At 52.0% G+C, this 20,753-nt stretch overlaps 5 protein-coding genes and 2 non-coding genes across 7 annotated transcripts in view; 2 read left to right on the top strand and 5 right to left on the bottom strand.

The window, feature by feature from the left end:
* Positions 1-619: 619 nt before the first annotated feature.
* On the bottom strand, positions 620-1,162 carry AGABI2DRAFT_43180 (hypothetical protein; the record flags this gene model as incomplete). The annotated part of the gene is made up of 1 exon (XM_006462951.1): positions 620-1,162. A coding segment is annotated over one exon (543 nt), but the record flags the coding sequence as incomplete, so codon positions are not given.
* A 5,081-nt stretch (positions 1,163-6,243) lies between these two features.
* Positions 6,244-6,813, top strand: AGABI2DRAFT_43141 (hypothetical protein; the record flags this gene model as incomplete). Its single annotated transcript, XM_006462950.1, has 1 exon — positions 6,244-6,813. A coding segment is annotated over one exon (570 nt), but the record flags the coding sequence as incomplete, so codon positions are not given.
* A 1,115-nt stretch (positions 6,814-7,928) lies between these two features.
* AGABI2DRAFT_74229 (hypothetical protein) lies at positions 7,929-8,348 on the bottom strand (the record flags this gene model as incomplete). The annotated part of the gene is made up of 1 exon (XM_006463005.1): positions 7,929-8,348. The coding sequence occupies one exon, from the start codon at positions 8,346-8,348 to the stop codon at positions 7,929-7,931; it is 420 nt and encodes a 139-aa protein (XP_006463068.1).
* A 2,766-nt stretch (positions 8,349-11,114) lies between these two features.
* AGABI2DRAFT_t79 lies at positions 11,115-11,187 on the bottom strand. Its single transcript has one exon. It is a non-coding gene; the product is annotated as a tRNA-Cys (tRNA).
* A 1,893-nt stretch (positions 11,188-13,080) lies between these two features.
* AGABI2DRAFT_73325 (hypothetical protein) lies at positions 13,081-13,506 on the bottom strand (the record flags this gene model as incomplete). The annotated part of the gene is made up of 1 exon (XM_006463004.1): positions 13,081-13,506. One exon carries the CDS (start codon positions 13,504-13,506, stop codon positions 13,081-13,083), a length of 426 nt encoding a protein of 141 aa, XP_006463067.1.
* A 2,498-nt stretch (positions 13,507-16,004) lies between these two features.
* AGABI2DRAFT_47539 (hypothetical protein) overlaps positions 16,005-20,753 on the top strand; it is a gene marked incomplete at both ends in the record, with an annotated part of 5,807 nt that continues 1,058 nt past the window's right edge. Inside the window, 8 exons of the mRNA XM_006463003.1 lie at positions 16,005-16,308; positions 16,624-16,829; positions 16,880-17,051; positions 17,110-17,232; positions 19,444-19,555; positions 19,602-19,746; positions 19,798-19,976; positions 20,030-20,126. Of these exons, the coding sequence (XP_006463066.1) occupies positions 16,005-16,308; positions 16,624-16,829; positions 16,880-17,051; positions 17,110-17,232; positions 19,444-19,555; positions 19,602-19,746; positions 19,798-19,976; positions 20,030-20,126 (1,338 nt within the window). The remainder of the gene's footprint in view (positions 16,309-16,623; positions 16,830-16,879; positions 17,052-17,109; positions 17,233-19,443; positions 19,556-19,601; positions 19,747-19,797; positions 19,977-20,029; positions 20,127-20,753) is intronic.
* Positions 20,325-20,408, bottom strand: AGABI2DRAFT_t78. Its single transcript has one exon. It is a non-coding gene; the product is annotated as a tRNA-Gly (tRNA).

The raw sequence follows: 20,753 nt of genomic DNA, 5'->3' as shown, positions 1-20,753 counted from the left end.
GTGTACGTAAAGCCGGGGGAACGCGTCATGGCACCCCATGTATGAGTAGTATTGAAATATATTACATTGATTACAAAAAAAAAAAAAAATTCTCTGTTTCAACTCTCCAGGTTGACTTTTTTTTTTTTTTTTTTTGTAATCAACGTAAGTTTATTTCAAAACTACTCGTACGTCGGGTGTCACGACACGTTCCCGCGGCTTTCTACCCTCACCAGTTTACAGAGGCACAAAACAACAGTATTCTAACTACAAAACCGTATCTAGCGCGACGAGGTCAAGCGCTATCGAGAGAGAGAAAAGAAACAAAACAAAACAAAACGAATCGAAATATTGGTACATACATAAGGGGACCCGGGATAAAACCAAGCAGTCAGCCAATACACCCTACATAATACCGGAACACTAGGGCACTCGCAGTCCCTTTTGCGGAATCAAACATATCAAATATGAAAATGAAAAATTGAGGCAGACTCGAAGTCACTTTAGATCCTCAGAAAAATTTGTCCACACCACTACCGTTCTCCCTCCTAAACCGCTACGCACCCTTCCCAGTTCTCCATCAGAATCCCCGACCCAACCCAGCGACGGTTCACTGTACACCTTAAGTTGAACGCGCGGGGAACTGGCGTTTAAGCCAAGCACGATCGAACCTATTTTTCCAAAACGGGCACGCCTTGACATCCGTAGAGGAATGAGAGCGCTTGTCTGCGGTACAATTTGCGCATTGGCGCACGTCGACGCACTTGAAGTGATTGGCCTCTGTATGGGGGCCAGAGCAGAGCGGGCAGCGCACGCACTTGGCACGACACTGATCTGAATGGTGACCCCACCGCTGGCAGCGAGCGCAGTGGACAGAGCCGGAATGAGGGCGAGTGCCCTTGATTTGACAGTTCACTCCACCAACGGAGATGAACTTGGAAATGTAGGTGCGAGCATTGCTGCCCGACACCGTGTCGTGGATATCAACCCATGCCCAGCACGAGTCAGAGTGAGGCGAAGCGCGCATGAAGCGCGGCTTGTGCTTGATCAGTTTGGCCAGCGAAGCGCCGACCGGAGACTTGTTGAGAGCGCTAGTGAATGCCTCATGTTGTTTGAGCGCCCACTCCTTGGAGGAAGCGGGCACGTGGGGGATGTCAACGATCTTCAGATAAGAAGTCGACGTGATGGGAGAATGGCCGATGGGGATGTTCGGACTCGGGAAGATGCGCCGAACGTGCTTGAGCACGAAAGAAACTTCAGCGGGGGAGGGGACACGGGAGGCGGCAATACAGATGCCGTTGCCTTCGACCGAAGCATAAGTGAGAATGACGTCAGACTTGACGTCACTCTTGAGAAGCTTGTTGAGGTTGTTGATAACCTCGGGAGTGAAGGAAGCCACATTAACCGGAGAATCGGCTGGCGGTGTCAGGATTATAGCACGGCGCGAAGCGCCGTGTGCAGTGTGTTTGCCTTGGCGTCTCTTGCGAGGCACCGAAGGAGCGCGGAACGAAACAGGGGGAGCGTCTTTAGGTGCAGACGCGCGCTTGGAGCTTGGGATGGGGAGGGGTTTGTTGGGCGCCTTCCCAGACACTGGAGGTGGAGCGGCCGGCTCGTCCACTTCCATGAGTGGGGCCGTTGGCGGAGGAGTGACGTCAACAGAAGGGGCCGGATCAACCCGAACTTTCTTCTTTGGCGGTTTGGACTTTGATGACTCAGCGGGTGGCGGTGCGTCCCGCGGAATAACACGAGGAGCAGGTGTGTCGGCTGCGGGTGCAGGCGCTTCAACTGCTGGGAGGAGAACGCGACGAAGATGTGATATTTTCTTCGTATAAGCTGAATGGATGCGATTGACATCGTCGTCCATGATGGTGGGGAAAGCTTCTATGATATTAAGCTTCCATTCAGATGAGGATAATGCTTCGAAAATATCAACAGCATTATTGATAAGTGAAATGACAGCCTCAGTAGATTCTTCGCTGTTTAAATGTTCTTCGTCTGCAGGAGAGGCAGGACTGGGAGTGGTGGCGTCTTCCGGACTAAGGCGATGTTATAGTACCGGCTGGCCTGGGCCGTAGCGGTCGGAGTGGAAAACACCCGGCTGACTCGAGAGGACACTATTCCTCCGTCGGTGGCCCTGGTACAGTTAAAATAGCCAGGTTGCTGCTTAAGTTGTTTCCACGTCACTGGTGTTTCGCCGGTAAGGGTAGAGTGGCCAATAGCCATGCGCTGCAAAGCACCCCGTAGACGAGTTTTTCTTTTTCTCTTTTAGCTTCGACCTTGTCAGCTGGATACTTTCGCGTAGAGTAGTTAAGTACAGGTGATGAAAAGTACGGGGAACGCGTCATGGCACCCTTTAAGTAGTTTTGAAATAAACTATATTGATTACAAAAAAAAAAAAAAAAAAAAAGTGGTGGCGTCTTCATAATCGAGAGCCATAGAAGAGTCCTCACTGCCGCATACCGAGACGGCAGCAACAGATGGACCGGAAGATGAAGACCCCGGCGAGATGGGGCACTTCGAGGAAAGCACCGAAGCCGAAGGCGACGGTGCGCGAGGAGGGGAGGGAGGACGAGTGGGCACCGGCGGCGGAGGCGTCGGCACACGAGGGGGGGGAGTAGGGACTCTGGGCGGTGTCTTGACAGCCGGAGGGGCTGCACCGATCCCAGTAGGTTGGCCAGATGGCCCTTTGACATTACCTTTGCTCGCAGCGTGAGCTTCAGTGTTGGTGATGGCGACCGTGGGGGCAATGCCCCGGTTGCGGACAGCGTCCATGATTGCTCTATTCTCCTGCGAGTCGTACCCGAAGGTGGATAGAACGATTTGACCTTGATATTTCGGGTCGAGTAGTACCCCAATGTCTGAGACAGTGAGGCGAGTGGCGTTGGGGTTGGCAGGCGGTGACGGCGCCTGAGACGGGGGACGGGACGGGTGCGGCGTAGGGGCCGGTGCGGACTGTTTCTTGCGCTGAGCGGGCATGATACTGGATGTATTGCTACTACTAGACGACTAGCACTGAGACTTCCAAAAGAGGAAGGTAGTGGTAAGAGGTCAAGGAGCGTGTGACTCTCCCGGTTGACCTCTCGCTATGGCATCGTCGCTTCATTCATCACAACTACGCTGATGTGAAGTCTATGATCAGTAAGGATCTAGTTTCTGGGCTCAAACTCGAGTCTAACTTGTGGCCTGACTCTATCTGTGAGCCGTGCTTGGCTGGCAAAATGCATTCCCTCCCTTTTCCCTCCTCCTTGAATCACTATCACTCTCCTCTCGAGCTAGTGCATTCAGATCTTCACAGACCGCTCCCAGTCGCTTCACACTCAGGCTACAAGTACTGGACCACCTTCATTGACGACGCGACGCGTTTCCGGGCAGTTTATCTGCTTAAAGCTAAGTCGGAGGCATTTGAAGCATTCAAAGTCTACAAATCCTGGGCTGAGACTCAACTCGGAGTCAAACTGCGAGCACTACAGGATGACAAGGGAGGTGAATACATGTCTAATGCTTTCAAAAGCTTTACTGAGCTTGCTGGCATCGAGAGACGTCACTCGACTCGGAACTGGCCTCAGCAGAATGGTCTTGCTGAACGGGCTAATAGGACTATGGGAGAGAGGATCACTGCTATGCTCTCGGAATCTCGGCTACCTGGTTCTTTCTGGGGTGAATGTATCTCGTCTATGGTCCATGTATGGAATATGCTCCCTACTGCTTCGCTTTCGGGCACCACTCCCTTCGAAGCTTTCTATAAGCGAAAACCTGATGTCTCACATCTCCGGGTCTGGGGGTGTACTTCCTATGTCCATGTACAACGAGATAAGCGCAATTCCCTCCAACCTCACTACGAGAAGTGTGTCTTTATAGGCTATCCGGCTGGCTACAAAGGCTGGAAGTTCTACAACCCAGTCACAAAGCGAACCGTGATCTCTGAGAGAGCTGATTTCGACGAGAGATACTTTCCGGGCACTTCTAAAGCCCAACTCGAGGCTGTCCCGTCATTTGCCTGCACACCAGAGTCACTACCACTTCCTAATGATACATCTTCATACTCGGGACTGCCACCTCTACAGGATGAAGGGGGTGATAATCACTTCCCTCCTGCTCGTCCTAAGACTCCCACTCCGTCCGCTTCAGTTCCTCCTGAAGAGAAGCCAGTTCTACCTCTACCACCTCTCCCATTGATTCCTCCAGTAATTCCTCCCTTGATTCCTCCAGTCACTCCTCCACAAATCCATGCACCACTCCCAGTGACTCCTCCTACTGCCGGAGCGCCTCTTGAGCCCCCTCACATTCCTAGACGTACTGGGCGAGTTCGGAAGCCTCCTGGTCAATGGTGGAAGCTCAAACAACCTGACTTAGCTGGTAATGACTCTGACTCTGACGACGAAGCTGCTCTGCTAGCTGACTCGGAGTACTGTGAAGTCGAGTTTGCTGGAGCCGCCTCGGGTGCTGATCCCCGGAGTTATAGACTAGCAATGAAGTCTCCTGACTCGGATTGCTGGACTGAGGCTTGTAACACTGAGATATTCAATCTCGAGGCTAACGGGACTTGGGAACTCATGGAACTGCCTCCAGGCAAGAAGGTAGTCAACTCTGGCTGGGTCTTTAAAGTCAAACGACTTGCCAACGGCTCAATTGAGCGCTACCGGGCTCGTCTCGTTGCTAAGGGCTATTCCCAACGTCCTGGATTTGACTTCACTGAGGTCTTTGCCCCTACATTCCGTCCTGCATCACTACGCCTCATTATTGCTCTTGTAGCTAGAGAAGGCTACAAAATGCGTTCAGTCGACATCTCCTCTGCCTTTACTTATGGGGAACTCGAAGAGGAGATTTATATGCGCCAACCCGAGGGCTATCACATTGGTAGTCCTAACATGGTCTTTCGGCTCCGTAAATCGCTCTATGGCCTCAAGCAGGCTGCCAGGCAGTGGAATAAGAAACTCCGGGGTGTCCTTGAAGGCATTGGCTACACTAGGCTTCGCTCTGACAGCTCCATCTACATGTTAGAGTGAGCAAGCAGTCTACAAGTGTTACATCGCTTCTTGAACCTGTACCACTACCTTCCTCTTTTGGAAGTCTCAGTGGTCACTAGTTATGAGTAGCAATAAACCTTCTGCAATGGACGTGGATGCTGCCGGCGACGACAGCGACTGGTCTGATGATGAGAATATCCCGGAGGGTATGTACAGCAGTTCTGTTGGACGTGCTCTTCTACAGGCAGCGGCTCGTATGGAAGACGAGCTCGAACTCCCGGCGGCGTCTCGCATGACGACGCCAAATCCTGCTAGGACTCGTTCCGAGTCCTCTCTCACCCCCCTGTCCTACACCTCGGTCCCCGTTCCGCTGGACAACCGCTCTCCAATGCTGTTTCCGTCGACTCCGACACCGGCTCCGACTTCCACCCCCTCCACTGGGCGTTCCCGTACTCTGACCTCGGGTCAGAAGGGAATGCTCAAATTAGTCAACACCTCGATCGTCATGCTTGACGATATCGAGCCCGAACACCCGCTGTATGCACCGTTTACGGATTGTATATTGCGGGCATCACATGTACTCATCAAGCGGCGCGATCTTGACGGGTACAAAACCTCCTCCGTCGCGGGCATCGGTTCTTTTTCAGAACAGCTCGCGAAGATAATCGGTATGGTCGATCCGCCTCCACGGGCATTCGAGCCAACTCCGCCCCCTCCCACTCCCTCGGGTACAGCCACCCCTCGGCCACGGTCTCCGTCGGCCGACATGGACATGACCCCGCGAAAATCGAAGAAGGCGAAGCCGGCACAGCCGACCCCCCCTCCTCCACCCCAGCCTCCCATTTTTGGAAAGGACCCTGTCCCTTCCAAAAATAACACATATGCCAAGGCTGCTGCGCGTCGTCCCCCTCAGCAGCAACCTCCGCCCCGTCCCCAGGCTCCCGCCGCTCACGCGGCTATCGCCCCCACCACCCCTGCGTCCAAGCCTTCGGGCAAAAAACGTAGGGCCCGTCACACATGCCACGGCGCTTCGCGTCGCGGCGTGTTCCTCACTCCCCCGGCCGGATCTTCCATCCGCGCTGCTCACGTATCTCCGGCCATGCTGGCCGAGATCAACGCCCACCTCAAGAATGACGTCAGTTCCGACGTCATTCTTGAGCACTCCGAGGACTCCGGATCCGGCATTTTCATTGCCGCGAGCCGAGTCCCCACCTCCTCCGAGACCACGTGTGTGCTCAAACACATACGGCGTCTTGTCACCGTCGCGGGCGTCGTGCCCATCAAATCCACTCCGGTTACATCGACCTCCTATCTCAAGGTCATCGACGTCCCCATGATCCCCGCCGAGCCGAAGGTTTGGCAATCCGCCCAACGCAGCGCATTCACCAACGCGCTATCGATATCGCCGGTTGGCAAGGAACTCTCCATCGCCATCAAGCACGCCGTCCGTTTCATGCGGACTTCGGCTCACAGCGACACTTGTGTCGCGTGGGTCGACATATGCGATTCCGTTGCGGGCAGTTCGGCCCGCTCCTATATCGGCAAGACGATCGTCATCGGCGGTCGGAATTGTCAGATCCGCGGCACAGCTCCACGGCCCGGTTCTGCCTTGTGCACTCGGTGCATGAGGTGGGGCCATCACTCTTCGGTTTGCCGGTCCAAAGGTATCCGATGTCCTCTATGCGGGCTCCCTCACTCCGAGGCCGCCCATCACGAATACTGCGCCCACTCGAAGCGCGATCCCAACGCCCGGTCCTGTGTCAACTGTAGTGCGGCAGGCAGGACTAAACGCGACCACTCTGCAACGGACACTGCGTGTCCGTTTTGGCAGAACCGATTCGACAGGGACTGGTTGAGGCGCCAGTTCCCTAAGAAGTGATCAGCGCGCGTCAAAACGCGTTTCGGGGTTAGTAGCCGGTGAGGCCTCCCAACTTTCGTTTTCATTTTTTCATGTCTACATTCCGCTTGATTATGTTCCGGTCTCGCGTTCCGATATGTTCTATGGTCTGTGCCTGTCTGTTTGTGATTCGTTCCGGGGCCGCATATTGATGTATCATCCTTTTTCGATCAAACACTTATTTTTCTCTTTCTCTACGCTAGCGCTTGACCTTGTCGCGCAGGATACGTTTTTCTTTTTCTTATGGTCACGCGTCATGGCAACCGTATTCTCAGCATGTTGTACATAGTGTTCGCATGTACTTATATCGCTGGAATAGAAGGCTCGAACAGCCACTGATTACAAAAAAAAAAAAAAAAAAAAAAGTCTACAAGTGTTACTGGTGGACTTAGATATATGCGGACGAGTTTAGTCACATGATAGCTTAGTCATGTATGGTTGAACTTCCCTGTGGACGCTTCAGAGGCCTTAGCTTCTTACAGTGTATCCACAGGTGAGTACAAGTTAGTATATCACAATACAGCTTCTTACAGTGTATCCACAGTTTGTCCTTGGGATTGCTCACTCGCTTCTAGGCTCATTAGGATCGCCACTGCAACTGCTATCGTTCTACGTTTAACACTACATCTTTTTTTTTTTTTTTTTTTTTTTTTTAATCACTATAGTTTATTTCAAAACTACTTAAAGGGTGCCATGACGCGTTCCCCGTACTTTACATCACCTGTACTTAACTACACCGAAACCGTATCCAGCGCGACGAGGTCAAGCGCTATCAAGAGAGAGAAAAGAAACAAAACAAAAACAAATCGAGACATTGATACATACGTAAGGGGACCCGGGATAAAACCAAGCAGTCAGCCAATACACCCTACATAATACCGTAACGCTAGAGCACTCGCAGTCCCTTTTGCGGAATCAAACATATCAAATATGAAAGTAAAAAGTTGAGGCAGACTCGAAGTCACTTTAGATCCTCAGTAGAAATTGTCCTCACCACTACCGTTCACCCTCCTAAACCGCTACACAACCTTCCCAGTTCTCCATCAGAATCCCCGACCCAACCCAGCGACGGTTCACTGTACACCCTAAGTCGAACGCGCGGGGAACTGGCACTTGAGCCAGGCACGATCGAACCTATTTTTCCAAAACGGACAGACCTTCGAGTCCGTAGCGGAATGAGAGCGCTTGTCCGCTGGGTGTTTCGCCGCGGTACAGTTTGCGCATTGGCGCACGTCGACGGACTTGAAATGATTGGCCTCGGTGTGAGGACCAGAGCAGAGGGAACAGCGGGCACACTTGGCGCGGCACTGATCTGAATGATGGCCCCAGCGCTGACAGCGAGCACAGTGGACGGAGCCGGAATGAGGGTGAGCGCCCTTGATCTGACAGTTTGTGCCGCCAATAGACACAAACTTGGAAATATAAGTGCGAGCATTGCTGCCCGACACTGTGTCGTGTATATCGACCCATGCCCAGCACGAGTCGGAATGGGGGGAGGCGCGCATGAAGCGCGGCTTGTGCTTGATTAATTTGGCCAGCGAAGCGCCGACTGGAGATTTGTTGAGAGCGCTAGTGAACGCCTCGTGTTGTTTGAGTGCCCACTCTTTGGAGGAAGCAGGCACGTGAGGGATGTCGACGATCTTCAAATAAGATGTCGACGTGATGGGGAGATGGCCGATGGGGACATTCGGGCTCGGGAAGATTCTCCGAACGTGCTTGAGCACGAAAGAGACTTCAGCGGGGGACGGGACACGGGAGGCGGCAATACAGATGCCGTTGCCTTCAACAGAGGCATGCGTAAGAATGACATCAGACTTGATGTCATTCTTGATGAGCTTATTGAGACTATTAATAATCTCGGGAGTGAATGAAGCCGCTGTTACCGGAGAGTCCGCAGGCGGTGTCAGGATTATAGCACGGCGCGAAGCGCCGTGTGCTGTGTGCTTGCCTTGGCGTCTCTTGCGAGGCGCCGAAGGAGCGCGGAACGAAACTGAAGGGGCGCTAGAGGGAGGAGGCGCGCGCTTTGAACTTGGGATGGGAAGGGGTTTGGTGGGTGCCTTCCCAGACGCTGGAGGTGGAGCGGCCGGCTCATCCACTTCCATGAGTGGGGCCGTTGCCGGAGGAGTGACGTCAGACTGTGGGGCCGGATCGACCCGAACCTTCTTCTTTGGAGGCTTAGCCTTGGATGACTCAGCGGGTGGCAGTGCGTCCCGCGGATTTACACGTGTGGCAGGTGCGTCAGCTGCGGATGCAGGCGCTTCAACTGCCGGGGGGAGGAGGGATCGGAAATCATGTACTTTCCTAATGAAATATTTGTGGACGTCGTTGAGATCGTCGTCCATGAGTGTGGGGAAGACGTCGAGGACGACAGTCTTCCAATCCTTAGATGCAAACGCCTCGAAAAAACCGAGAGCGGTGCGGATAGCGTTAATGATAACTTCTTTGGATTCTTTACTGTCCAAATGCTCCTCATCGGCAGGAGAAGTGGGACGGGGGGTGGTGGCGTCCTCGTAGTCAAGGGCCATTGAAGAGTCGTCGCTGCCGCATACCGAGACGGCAGCGACAGAGGGACCGGAAGATGAAGACCCCGGCGAGATGGGGCGCTTCGAGGAAAGCACCGAAGCCGAAGGCGACGGTGCGCGAGGAGGGGAAGGGGGACGAATGGGCACCGGCGGTGGAGGTGTCGGCACACGGGGAGGGGGAGTAGGGACTCTGGGCGGTGTCTTGACAGCCGGGGGGGCTGCACCGATCCCAGTAGGTTGGCCAGAGGGCCCTTTGACATTACCTTTAGCTAGCGCACTAGCTTTGGCGTTGGCGATGGCGACCGCGGGGGCAATGCCCCGGTTGCGGACGGCGTCCATGATAGCTCGGTTCTCCTGCGAGTCGAGCGACCAGTTGGCGAGAGTCATTCTATTGATGAATTCCCACAACACCAAGTAAGTTGTAGCTTTTGATCTGGGTTGGCAGGAGGTCAGTACTCACATTCTCGCCAGGATTCAGCACGTCGAACTCTTGCGCTTCATCTACTTCAAGTTCAGGAGAACCGAAGTCTTCAAGAGGTTGACTCCCATCGAGTAGTGAGTCCCCATAATATCCTCGTCGAATGTGTACTCTGATCATCTTCGTCATCTGACCTTCGATGGCACTCCTTGTAGTCATCATAAAGCTCGTTGACAAACGGAGACCTCATATTGCATCGATCAAGGGGAATGGGGATGGGCTCAACATCTGGTGATTTCCGCCTGCCAGTGTCTGAGTCCATTTCGTCAAAGGTAGACTCGGATTTGCCCAATTCACTGGGTTCATACTCCGAGCTCAATATCTCTGAGCTCAAATAAGCCTTGTCATTATTGGACTCAACGGCGGCATTGGGTGCTGTATCCCTTCCACCCATCCGGGTAAGTTGATCAGAAGTTTTCACCCTTTCTTTAGCCCTGATATCGTGTCTGTCATCAGCAGCGTCGCCCATTCCTTCAAGTCTACCATCCCGTTCATCTACCCGGAACTGGGAATCTTCACCTTCAGCTTGGAAGAGATCCGCCGGCGTATCAACCTGTTGTGAGTCAAACATGTCATCTGTTCTGGCTTCAACATTCATCGTATTTGCACTTGTGCTGAGTTCAACTTGACTTTTCCAGTTTATTTTCGGAACAACCTGTCTTGCACTTGCTTTGGAATTACCAAAGCGGCTGCTGCGTGTACATTTCGCCATTGGTGATCGTATAGTTGGGGTATTAGGATCCTGCAATGTGTGTTTGGTGAGTACAACTTTTTTGAATAGTAGTATGTGGCTCAAACTAACTGCAAAGTCATAGACATGCGCTCGTTTTGTCGAGGGCCTGTTACTCTGTTCCTGCCCGCCGGTGCCGGTGGCGGTGTGGCTTGCAATTTCTAGATTGTGATCATTGTTGACTACTACTAATGCTTGAGCCTGATTTGCGACACGCTGAACTCTCAACTTCTATCCCTTCCCCTGCACTCAAATCAACGTCTATGGCCTCGCAATCGCGCATACACGCTCCCTACGCATGGGACACCATTTCGACGCGTTTTGGCGCGTCTCCGACGCGTCTGAGAGCCTCTACATCGACCAAAACTCCCTCTGGAAGCCATACACCGTCTCCACACTCTCTGGGACCGATTTCCGGCCCTAAGAACGCGTCAATCGCTTGTTCCTTTTGTGGGAGGGTAGGGCACATGCCTAGGAGGTGCAGGAAGCAAAAGAACGCGAACAAACGCGCTCAGGAGCGCTCCATGTCAAGATAGAAAAGTGACCACACCAGGGTTTGAACCTGGGACCATCCCAATTGCACTAGGAAGCTCTAACCACTGAGCTATATGATCTTGGTATATAGTAGCTAAGATGTTATATGTATACATCTTAGGCCTAGAGGTGGAACCCACGACTGAGGGCCTGCTGCAGGGGCTGAGGCACAGTACAGATTATGTGAGAGCACAGAGCTCCGAACTGTCAGGTGACTTGTCCTGTCATCACCTAACACTCCAGACTGCCTGGAACATCTAAAAGTAATGTCAAAGGGCCACTTGGCCATCTGAGTGGGATAGGTGCAGCTCTTCCAGCTGTCAAGACACCACCCACTCCTCCTGGGGATGTTTCTACTGGTTCTGGCTCTCCTGGCTCTGATATTCCACTGAGAGCATCCGCTCTTGGTGCTTATTCCTCTCCCTCATCCTCTCCCTCATCCTCTTCCTCACCATCTTCACCACTACAGCTTGATGCTGACTTTTTCTGGCTGGCTGATACTGGTGCTACATCCCACATAACTCCTCACCGCCATTGGTTCAAATCCTACTCCCCTCATCGTATCCCTATCCGCCTTGCTGACAACTCTACTGTCTATTCAGCTGGTGTAGGGTCTGTTGTCTTTCAACCGGTGGTGAATGGAAAAGAAACTAGAGCGGTGGAGTTCACGAGAGTCCTTCATGTTCCTGACCTCAGGAGTAATCTCTTATCATGTCTCTACCTTGCCCGACACAAGGGCTTCAATATCACTATCTCCGCTCAATCTATTGACTTCCAATGCAAAGGGATTTCGCTTTTCACGGCCACTATCCATTCCAACAACTCTGCTGAGCTTGACGGCTCAACTCTCACTTCTGAGACTGCTTTCTCTGTCTCTACCCTCCCGGTTGACCTCTCGCTATGGCATCGTCGCTTTATTCATCACAACTACGCTGATGTGAAGTCTATGATCAGTAAGGATCTAGTTTCTGGGCTCAAACTCGAGTCTAACTTGTGTCCTGACTCTATCTGTGAGCCGTGCTTGGCTGGCAAAATGCATTCCCTCCCTTTTCCCTCCTCCTTGAATCACAATCGCTCTCCTCTCGAGCTAGTGCATTCAGATCTTCACGGACCGCTCCCAGTCGCTTCACACTCAGGCTACAAGTACTGGATCACCTTCATTGATGACGCAACGCGTTTCCGGGCAGTCTATCTGCTTAAAGCTAAGTCAGAGGCATTTGAAGCATTCAAAGTCTACAAATCCTGGGCTGAGACTCAACTCAGAGTCAAACTGCGAGCACTACAGGATGACAAGGGAGGTGAATACATGTCTAATGCTTTCGGCTGTCTCTGAGCTGTCCAAGCACTTCAAACTCCGTGATCTCGGGTCTACTACACTCTGCTGGGTATTCAGGTCACTCAGGACTCTTCTACTTGCTCCATCTCTCTCTCGCAGGAGCACTACATCAAGGAGCTCCTAGAACGCTTCAATATGGATGATGCTAATCCTCTTTCCACTCCACTCGCTCCGGGATCTGAGCTCTCCGACATTATTCCTTCACTCGAAGATCAGGCTGAGATGAAGTCAGTTCCTTATCTCAATGCTGTAGGTTTTTTTTTTTTTTTTTTTTTTGTAATCAAGCGGCTGTTCGAGCCTTCTATTCCAGCGATATAAGTACATGCGAACACTATGTACAACGTGCTGAGAATAAGGTTGCCATGACGCGTTACCAAGAGAGAAAGAAAACATATCCTGTGCGACGAGGTCAAGCGCTAGCGTAGAAAGAAAGAAACATAAAAGTCCGATCGAAAAAGAGTGATACATCAGTATGCGACCCCGGGACGAACCTGACAGTCAGGTACAGACCACACCTAGTATCGGAACACGAGACGTAAGCATATCAAGTGGAAAGTAATCATAAAAGAAAATGAAAAACAAATGACGGGAGGCCGACCCGGCAACTAACCCCGAAACGCAATTTGACGCGCGCTGATCACTTCTTAGGGAATTGGCGCCTCAGCCAATCCCTATCAAATCGGTTCTGCCAAAACGGACACGAAGTGTCCGTTGCAGAGTGGTCGCGTTTAGTCTTGCCTGCCACACTACAGTTGACACAAGACCATGCTTCTGGATCGCGCTTTGAGTGGGCGCAGTATTCGTGATGGGCGGCTTCGGAGTGAGGGAGCCCGCAGAGAGGACAGCGTATACCTTTTGATCGGCATACGGAAGAGTGATGACCCCACCTCATGCACCGAGTGCACAAGGCAGAGCCGGGCCGTGGAGCTGCGCCGCAGATTTGACAGTTTCGACCGCCAATGACGATTGTCTTGCCGATGTAGGAACGGGCCGAAGTGCCTGAGACGGAGTCGCATATGTCGACCCAAGCAACACACGTGTCGCTATGAGCCGAGGTCCGCATGAAACGGACAGCGTGCTTGATGGCAATGGAGAGCTCCTTACCAACCGGCAAAATTGAAAGCGCGTTTGTGAACGCGCTGCGTTGAGTGGACTGCCAAACCTTCGGCTCGGCGGGGATCATAGGCACGTCAATAACCTTGAGGTAGGAAGTCGAGGTGACGGGAGTGGATTTGATGGGGACGACGCCCGCGACGGTGATGAGACGCCGGATGTGTTTGAGAACACAAGCGGTCTCGGAAGCATTCAGGACTCGGCTCGCGGCAATGAAGATGCCGGATCCAGAGTCTTCCGTGTGTTCGAGAATGACGTCAGACTTGACGTCATTCTGGAGGTGAGTATTGATTTCGGCCAGCATGGCCGGGGACACGTGGGCGGCGCAGACAGAAGATCCGGCCGGTGGAGTGAGTGGCACGCCGTGGCATGTGTGACGAGCCCTACGTTTTCTGCCCGAAGGCTTGGACGCAGGGGCGATGGCGACAGCCGCGGGAGCCTGAGGAAGGGGCGGAGGCTGCCGTTGAGAGGGGCGGCGAGCAGCGGCCTTGGCGTAAGTGTTAATTTTGGAAGGGACAGGGTCCTTTCCAAAAACGGGAGGCTGGGGTGGAGGAGGGGGGGTCGGCTGCGCCGGCTTCGCCTTCTTCGATTTACGCGGGGTCATGTCCATGTCGGCCGACGGAGACCGTGGCCGAGGGGTGGCTGTACCCGAGGGAGTAGGAGGGGGCGGGGTTGGTTCGAATGCCCGTGGAGGCGGATCGACCATTCCGATGATCTTCGCAAGCTGCTCAGAGAACGAGCCGATGCCTGCGACGGAGGAAGTGTTGTACCCATCGAGATCGCGACGTCTGATGAGAGTGTGTGTTGCCCGCAGTATGCAATCCGTGAACGGCGCGTAGAGCGGGTGTTCGGGCTCGATGTCGTCAAGCATGACGATCGAGGTGTTGACAAGTTTGAGCATTCCCTTCTGACCAGCGGTCAGAACACGGGAACGCCCAGTGGAGGAGGCTCAATGCTGTAGGTGCCCTTCAGTATCTGGCCACTATGACTCGCCCCGACATCGCCTATGCTGTCTCCTATCTCGGGAGGTTCAACTCGAACCCAGCTCCAGCTCACTGGCTTGCAGTCAAGCACTTGTTCCGCTATCTCATTGGGACTATGCACTACAAACTTGTCTATCGAGCTAGTGACTCGGAGGAACTCTTCACTACCTACTCGGACGCCTCTCACGGAGCCTGCAAGGCTACAGGTCGAGCTACGGGTGGTTATGTGACTCTAGTCTCGGGAGCTGCTGTGGGCTGGTCTTCTAAGCGCCAGCCATTCATGACTCTCTCGAGCACTGAGGCCGAGTTTGTTGCTGCCGTCGAGGCTGGCAAAGAGATTAAATGGACTAGGAATATCCTGACTGAGTTTGGCTTCCCTCTGACACTTCCTTCGACACTCTTTGTTGATAACAAGTCAGGAATCAGTGTAGCCAAGAATCCAGAGCATCACGGACGCATGAAACACCTTGACCTGCGCTTCTACTGGCTCCGGGAGGCTGTTGAAGAAGGACTCATAGATCCTTTGTATGTTTCTACACACGAGCAAGTGGCCGACATCCTTACCAAGGCTGTGGCAAAGAAGGTAGTTGAGTTTGCTGTTCCTCTATTAGGACTTGAGTAGACTGGCTAGATCAAGGGGGTGTGTTAGAGTGTGAGCAAGCAGTCTACAAGTGTAGTTGGTGGACTTAGATATATGCGGACGAGTTTAGTCACATGATAGCTTAGTCATGTATGGTTGAACTCCCCTGTGGACGCTTCAGAGGCCTTAGCTTCTTACAGTCTGTCCACAGGTGAGTACAAGTTGTTAGAACTCAATACAGCTTCTTACAGTCTGTCCACAGTTTGTTCTAGGGATTGCTCAGTCAGTTCCTATCCAATTGACTCGCTTCTAGGCTCGTTAGGATCGCCACTGCAACCGCTATCGTTCTACGTTTAACAATTTCGACGCTTCAGATTTGAACCTGGACATACCTGGAGATGAGGCCCCACGCGATTGGACAGTTTACTCGCCGGTAAGATAACGCCTTAGAATTTTGATATCGCAATAATTTGAATGCTTATGTTTTAAGTATAATCAGTGTGACCATGATGACTCCGACTCCGAGCCTGCCAGAGTACATGAACATCTGGAGTGAAGATCCTGCCTTCGAAGTTCAAGACGCTCATCCTCCAAGTTATCATGATCAACTTGATTTGTTATTCACCCCATGCTTTGCTGAGGTTGATAATGAAGGTATGTCCGCTGTCTAGTTATTTTCCCCAGTGAATAATACTATTCAAGATTGTCGTTCACTTCCCTATGCTACCAACGGAATATCCCCAGCCTCGGCTGATACTCCGGCAATTGAGTATGAACCCCGTCTAAAACACGTTCACCATCCGTCTCTGACTGGTAAGTTTTGGCTCTGTGTATGAATCCCGAGCTTGTGAAACCGTGACTCACTTGAATGATTGTCGATATGTAGGTGCACCTTGTGATGCGAGTGGGACATTCCTTCCTCCGAATGCACCCCCACTGGAGCCTGTGGAACACCAATGTCATCGTCATGACTGGTTCCCGTTCATGGACCGGCATCAATTCGAGATGGCCGAATTTCTATACTCTGGTGAAGAGATGTCAGCGGGCAAGATCGATAGACTTATGGGTCTTTGGGCTGCCAGAGACGGTAGTTCCCCATTTATAAACCACCGGGACCTCTATGCGATCATCGATGCCATTCCATATGGCGAGGCACCATGGAAGTCCGCAACTATCATATACAACAGCAGTGGACATGTTAGAATAAGAGTGAGAGTCGATAGACGTCGAACTCTGTCAGTGGAAGCTAACGGTTCCAGTAGATGTTGTTAAACCACTAGTATTGAAGTCTAACTCGACAAGGAACTACTTGTCGAGTCAAGATACTTATACTACTACAAAACGATTTGAAATCAAAGAAGTAATGGCTATGACATACGTATGATGTAATGCATGACGACGAAATGACATCATTGATGACGTCATATGGAAAGTGATAGAACAACTAATTATAGTCCAGATTGATCCGAGGATTTACCACTGCTAACAGGACATGATGAACTAGATGATGAACATGAAGACTCGCCTCGTCCTGCCTGGATGGAGGCTGAATACACTGTCAACTACTGTGACCCTCTTACTGTGGTAGAGAAACTCATAGAAAATCCCGATTTCGCAACGGAGTTTGACTATTCTCCTTACCACGAGTATTTCGACTCAAAACATCGCTTCCGACATTTCATGTCTGGCGATTGGGCTTGGAGACAAGCAGTACGTCTTCCTGGTTGTTTATAATTCGATTGAATGCTGCATTCCTCTAGGATGAGATCAGCAAGGATGCTCGCACTGTTTGTTCCAATAATACTGTCTCAGTTGGCACTGGCGACAACTCATACTGGCCGATTTATTTATCGATTGGTAATATTCACAATAATGCTCGTCGTTCTCGACGCGGGGGGGTGGTGCTCATTGGATTTCTTCATGATGTTAAGAGTATGTCAAATTCGTAACAACCATCTCAGCGAGCCTTTCAATAACGAGGAACTTTTAGCTGATGCACGATACCGAAACACTGTTGCGTTCCGTAAATTTAAGCGGCAAATATTCCACTCATCACTCCGACATATTTTATCCAGCCTCAAGCCCGCTATGACTAAACCACGAGTAGTAAAGTGTGGTTTTTTTTTTTTTTTTTTTTTTTTGTAATCAGTGGCTGTTCGAGCCTTCTATTCCAGCGATATAAGTACATGCGAACACTATGTACAACATGCTGAGAATACGGTTGCCATGACGCGTGACCATAAGAAAAAGAAAAACGTATCCTGCGCGACAAGGTCAAGCGCTAGCGTAGAGAAAGAGAAAAATAAGTGTTTGATCGAAAAAGGATGATACATCAATATGCGGCCCCGGAACGAATCACAAACAGACAGGCACAGACCATAGAACATATCGGAACGCGAGACCGGAACATAATCAAGCGGAATGTAGACATGAAAAAATGAAAACGAAAGTTGGGAGGCCTCACCGGCTACTAACCCCGAAACACGTTTTGACGCGCGCTGATCACTTCTTAGGGAACTGGCGCCTCAACCAGTCCCTGTCGAATCGGTTCTGCCAAAACGGACACGCAGTGTCCGTTGCAGAGTGGTCGCGTTTAGTCCTGCCTGCCGCACTACAGTTGACACAGGACCGGGCGTTGGGATCGCGCTTCGAGTGGGCGCAGTATTCGTGATGGGCGGCCTCGGAGTGAGGGAGCCCGCATAGAGGACATCGGATACCTTTGGACCGGCAAACCGAAGAGTGATGGCCCCACCTCATGCACCGAGTGCACAAGGCAGAACCGGGCCGTGGAGCTGTGCCGCGGATCTGACAATTCCGACCGCCGATGACGATCGTCTTGCCGATATAGGAGCGGGCCGAACTGCCCGCGACGGAATCGCATATGTCGACCCACGCGACACAAGTGTCGCTGTGAGCCGAAGTCCGCATGAAACGGACGGCGTGCTTGATGGCGATGGAGAGTTCCTTGCCAACCGGCGATATCGATAGCGCGTTGGTGAATGCGCTGCGTTGGGCGGATTGCCAAACCTTCGGCTCGGCGGGGATCATGGGGACGTCGATGACCTTGAGATAGGAGGTCGATGTAACCGGAGTGGATTTGATGGGCACGACGCCCGCGACGGTGACAAGACGCCGTATGTGTTTGAGCACACACGTGGTCTCGGAGGAGGTGGGGACTCGGCTCGCGGCAATGAAAATGCCGGATCCGGAGTCCTCGGAGTGCTCAAGAATGACGTCGGAACTGACGTCATTCTTGAGGTGGGCGTTGATCTCGGCCAGCATGGCCGGAGATACGTGAGCAGCGCGGATGGAAGATCCGGCCGGGGGAGTGAGGAACACGCCGCGACGCGAAGCGCCGTGGCATGTGTGACGGGCCCTACGTTTTTTGCCCGAAGGCTTGGACGCAGGGGTGGTGGGGGCGATAGCCGCGTGAGCGGCGGGAGCCTGGGGACGGGGCGGAGGTTGCTGCTGAGGGGGACGACGCGCAGCAGCCTTGGCATATGTGTTATTTTTGGAAGGGACAGGGTCCTTTCCAAAAATGGGAGGCTGGGGTGGAGGAGGGGGGGTCGGCTGTGCCGGCTTCGCCTTCTTCGATTTTCGCGGGGTCATGTCCATGTCGGCCGACGGAGACCGTGGCCGAGGGGTGGCTGTACCCGAGGGAGTGGGAGGGGGCGGAGTTGGCTCGAATGCCCGTGGAGGCGGATCGACCATACCGATTATCTTCGCGAGCTGTTCTGAAAAAGAACCGATGCCCGCGACGGAGGAGGTTTTGTACCCGTCAAGATCGCGCCGCTTGATGAGTACATGTGATGCCCGCAATATACAATCCGTAAACGGTGCATACAGCGGGTGTTCGGGCTCGATATCGTCAAGCATGACGATCGAGGTGTTGACTAATTTGAGCATTCCCTTCTGACCCGAGGTCAGAGTACGGGAACGCCCAGTGGAGGGGGTGGAAGTCGGAGCCGGTGTCGGAGTCGACGGAAACAGCATTGGAGAGCGGTTGTCCAGCGGAACGGGGACCGAGGTGTAGGACAGGGGGGTGAGAGAGGACTCGGAACGAGTCCTAGCAGGATTTGGCGTCGTCATGCGAGACGCCGCCGGGAGTTCGAGCTCGTCTTCCATACGAGCCGCTGCCTGTAGAAGAGCACGTCCAACAGAACTGCTGTACATACCCTCCGGGATATTCTCATCATCAGACCAGTCGCTGTCGTCGCCGGCAGCATCCACGTCCATTGCAGAAGGTTTATTGCTACTCATAACTAGTGACCACTGAGACTTCCAAAAGAGGAAGGTAGTGGTACAGGTTCAAGAAGCGATGTAGTAAAGTGTGGTGATGGTCATTTTCGGAAGGCAATCTTTGGTTTGGGGCCATATATAGCAGATTACCCGGAGCAATGCATGGTGGCATGTGTTGTTCAAAATTGGTGTACGAGGTGAGTGTATCCTTTAGAGGTATAAACGAACTCACAAGTGGACCAGATGCCTTGCCTTACCATCACTCGGCCTCAAAGCCCCGCAAGGCCAGCCAACCATTCCTCGAACTGTGGAACATACCATTGCACTTCTGAAGTATCTTGAGCTGGGCACACTCTGGGAGGAGTACAGTTTGATTGGAGACGTTATTGTAAGCTTTTCTTTTTCTTTTTCAAACTGTTTGTACCTCATACTTCGCCAGCCCTTCACCGAATTTTTTCCCCGAGCCTCAATTTATGAGAATCTGTCCCCCGATATTCTTCATCAACTCATCAAAGGCACCTTTAAAGATCATCTTGTTGATTGGACGGAGAAATATATTTATTCTACAACTGATTCAGCTCGACAGGCAAAAACAATTCTGGACAATATAGACCATCGGTAAGTAAGCCTTTGGTACTTTATTTGAAACAATCTGATACTCACGTCACCAGTATCGCCATTGCACCGCCATTCACAGAACTTCGTAATTTTCCAACGGGCCGTGAATTCAATCAGTGGACCGGGGACGACTCAAAAGCATTGATGAAGGTTTGAATAATTTACCTGTGTTTGAGCACCCCTAAGGCTTATTTACTCGCAGGTATATTTTGTTAGGTGATGACCGGACCTTCATCCTTGCGAGTTTGGTACAAAAGTATAGAGAATTACAATCACTGATTTCTCTTGCGAATCCAGGGCGAGGGAGCGGTAGGTAGTACACCAAAATGTAAATCTATATGTACATGTTGCATTAAGAGGGAATCGAACCCCCGGCGGGTCGAGCTAATGCTCAAATGGCAACAACCCAGGTTACCACTACCCCATTAATGCTTACTTCATTAGCCATCCATAGACCTATCTCAGTTGGGAAGCCAATATCCACACTTTATTCATCCCGCTCCACAAGTACTTACTTGCGTTCATCCTGCCGACAAGTCTCGCTTTTTTTCTTTCGCCGCTCGACAACTTTTGCTATATGTGATGAGGTTCTGGATCACACTTTGTCCGTCGCAATAGATATGGACGAACAACACGATGAAAAAATATCGTTTGACAGAAGTATGAATTTTCCAAACTGTAAAAACAAAGCTTGCCAACACTAGTACATTTCTCATCTTCAAGCCTCACACCACCCCAAGCACCTTTCTGCTGCGCACTACAACTTTTTGAGCCTGA

This window comes from Agaricus bisporus, assembly GCF_000300575.1.
Source record: "Agaricus bisporus var. bisporus H97 unplaced genomic scaffold AGABI2scaffold_8, whole genome shotgun sequence".
Classification (NCBI taxonomy): domain Eukaryota; kingdom Fungi; phylum Basidiomycota; class Agaricomycetes; order Agaricales; family Agaricaceae; genus Agaricus; species Agaricus bisporus.
This window is presented reverse-complemented; position numbering and strand designations above follow the sequence as displayed.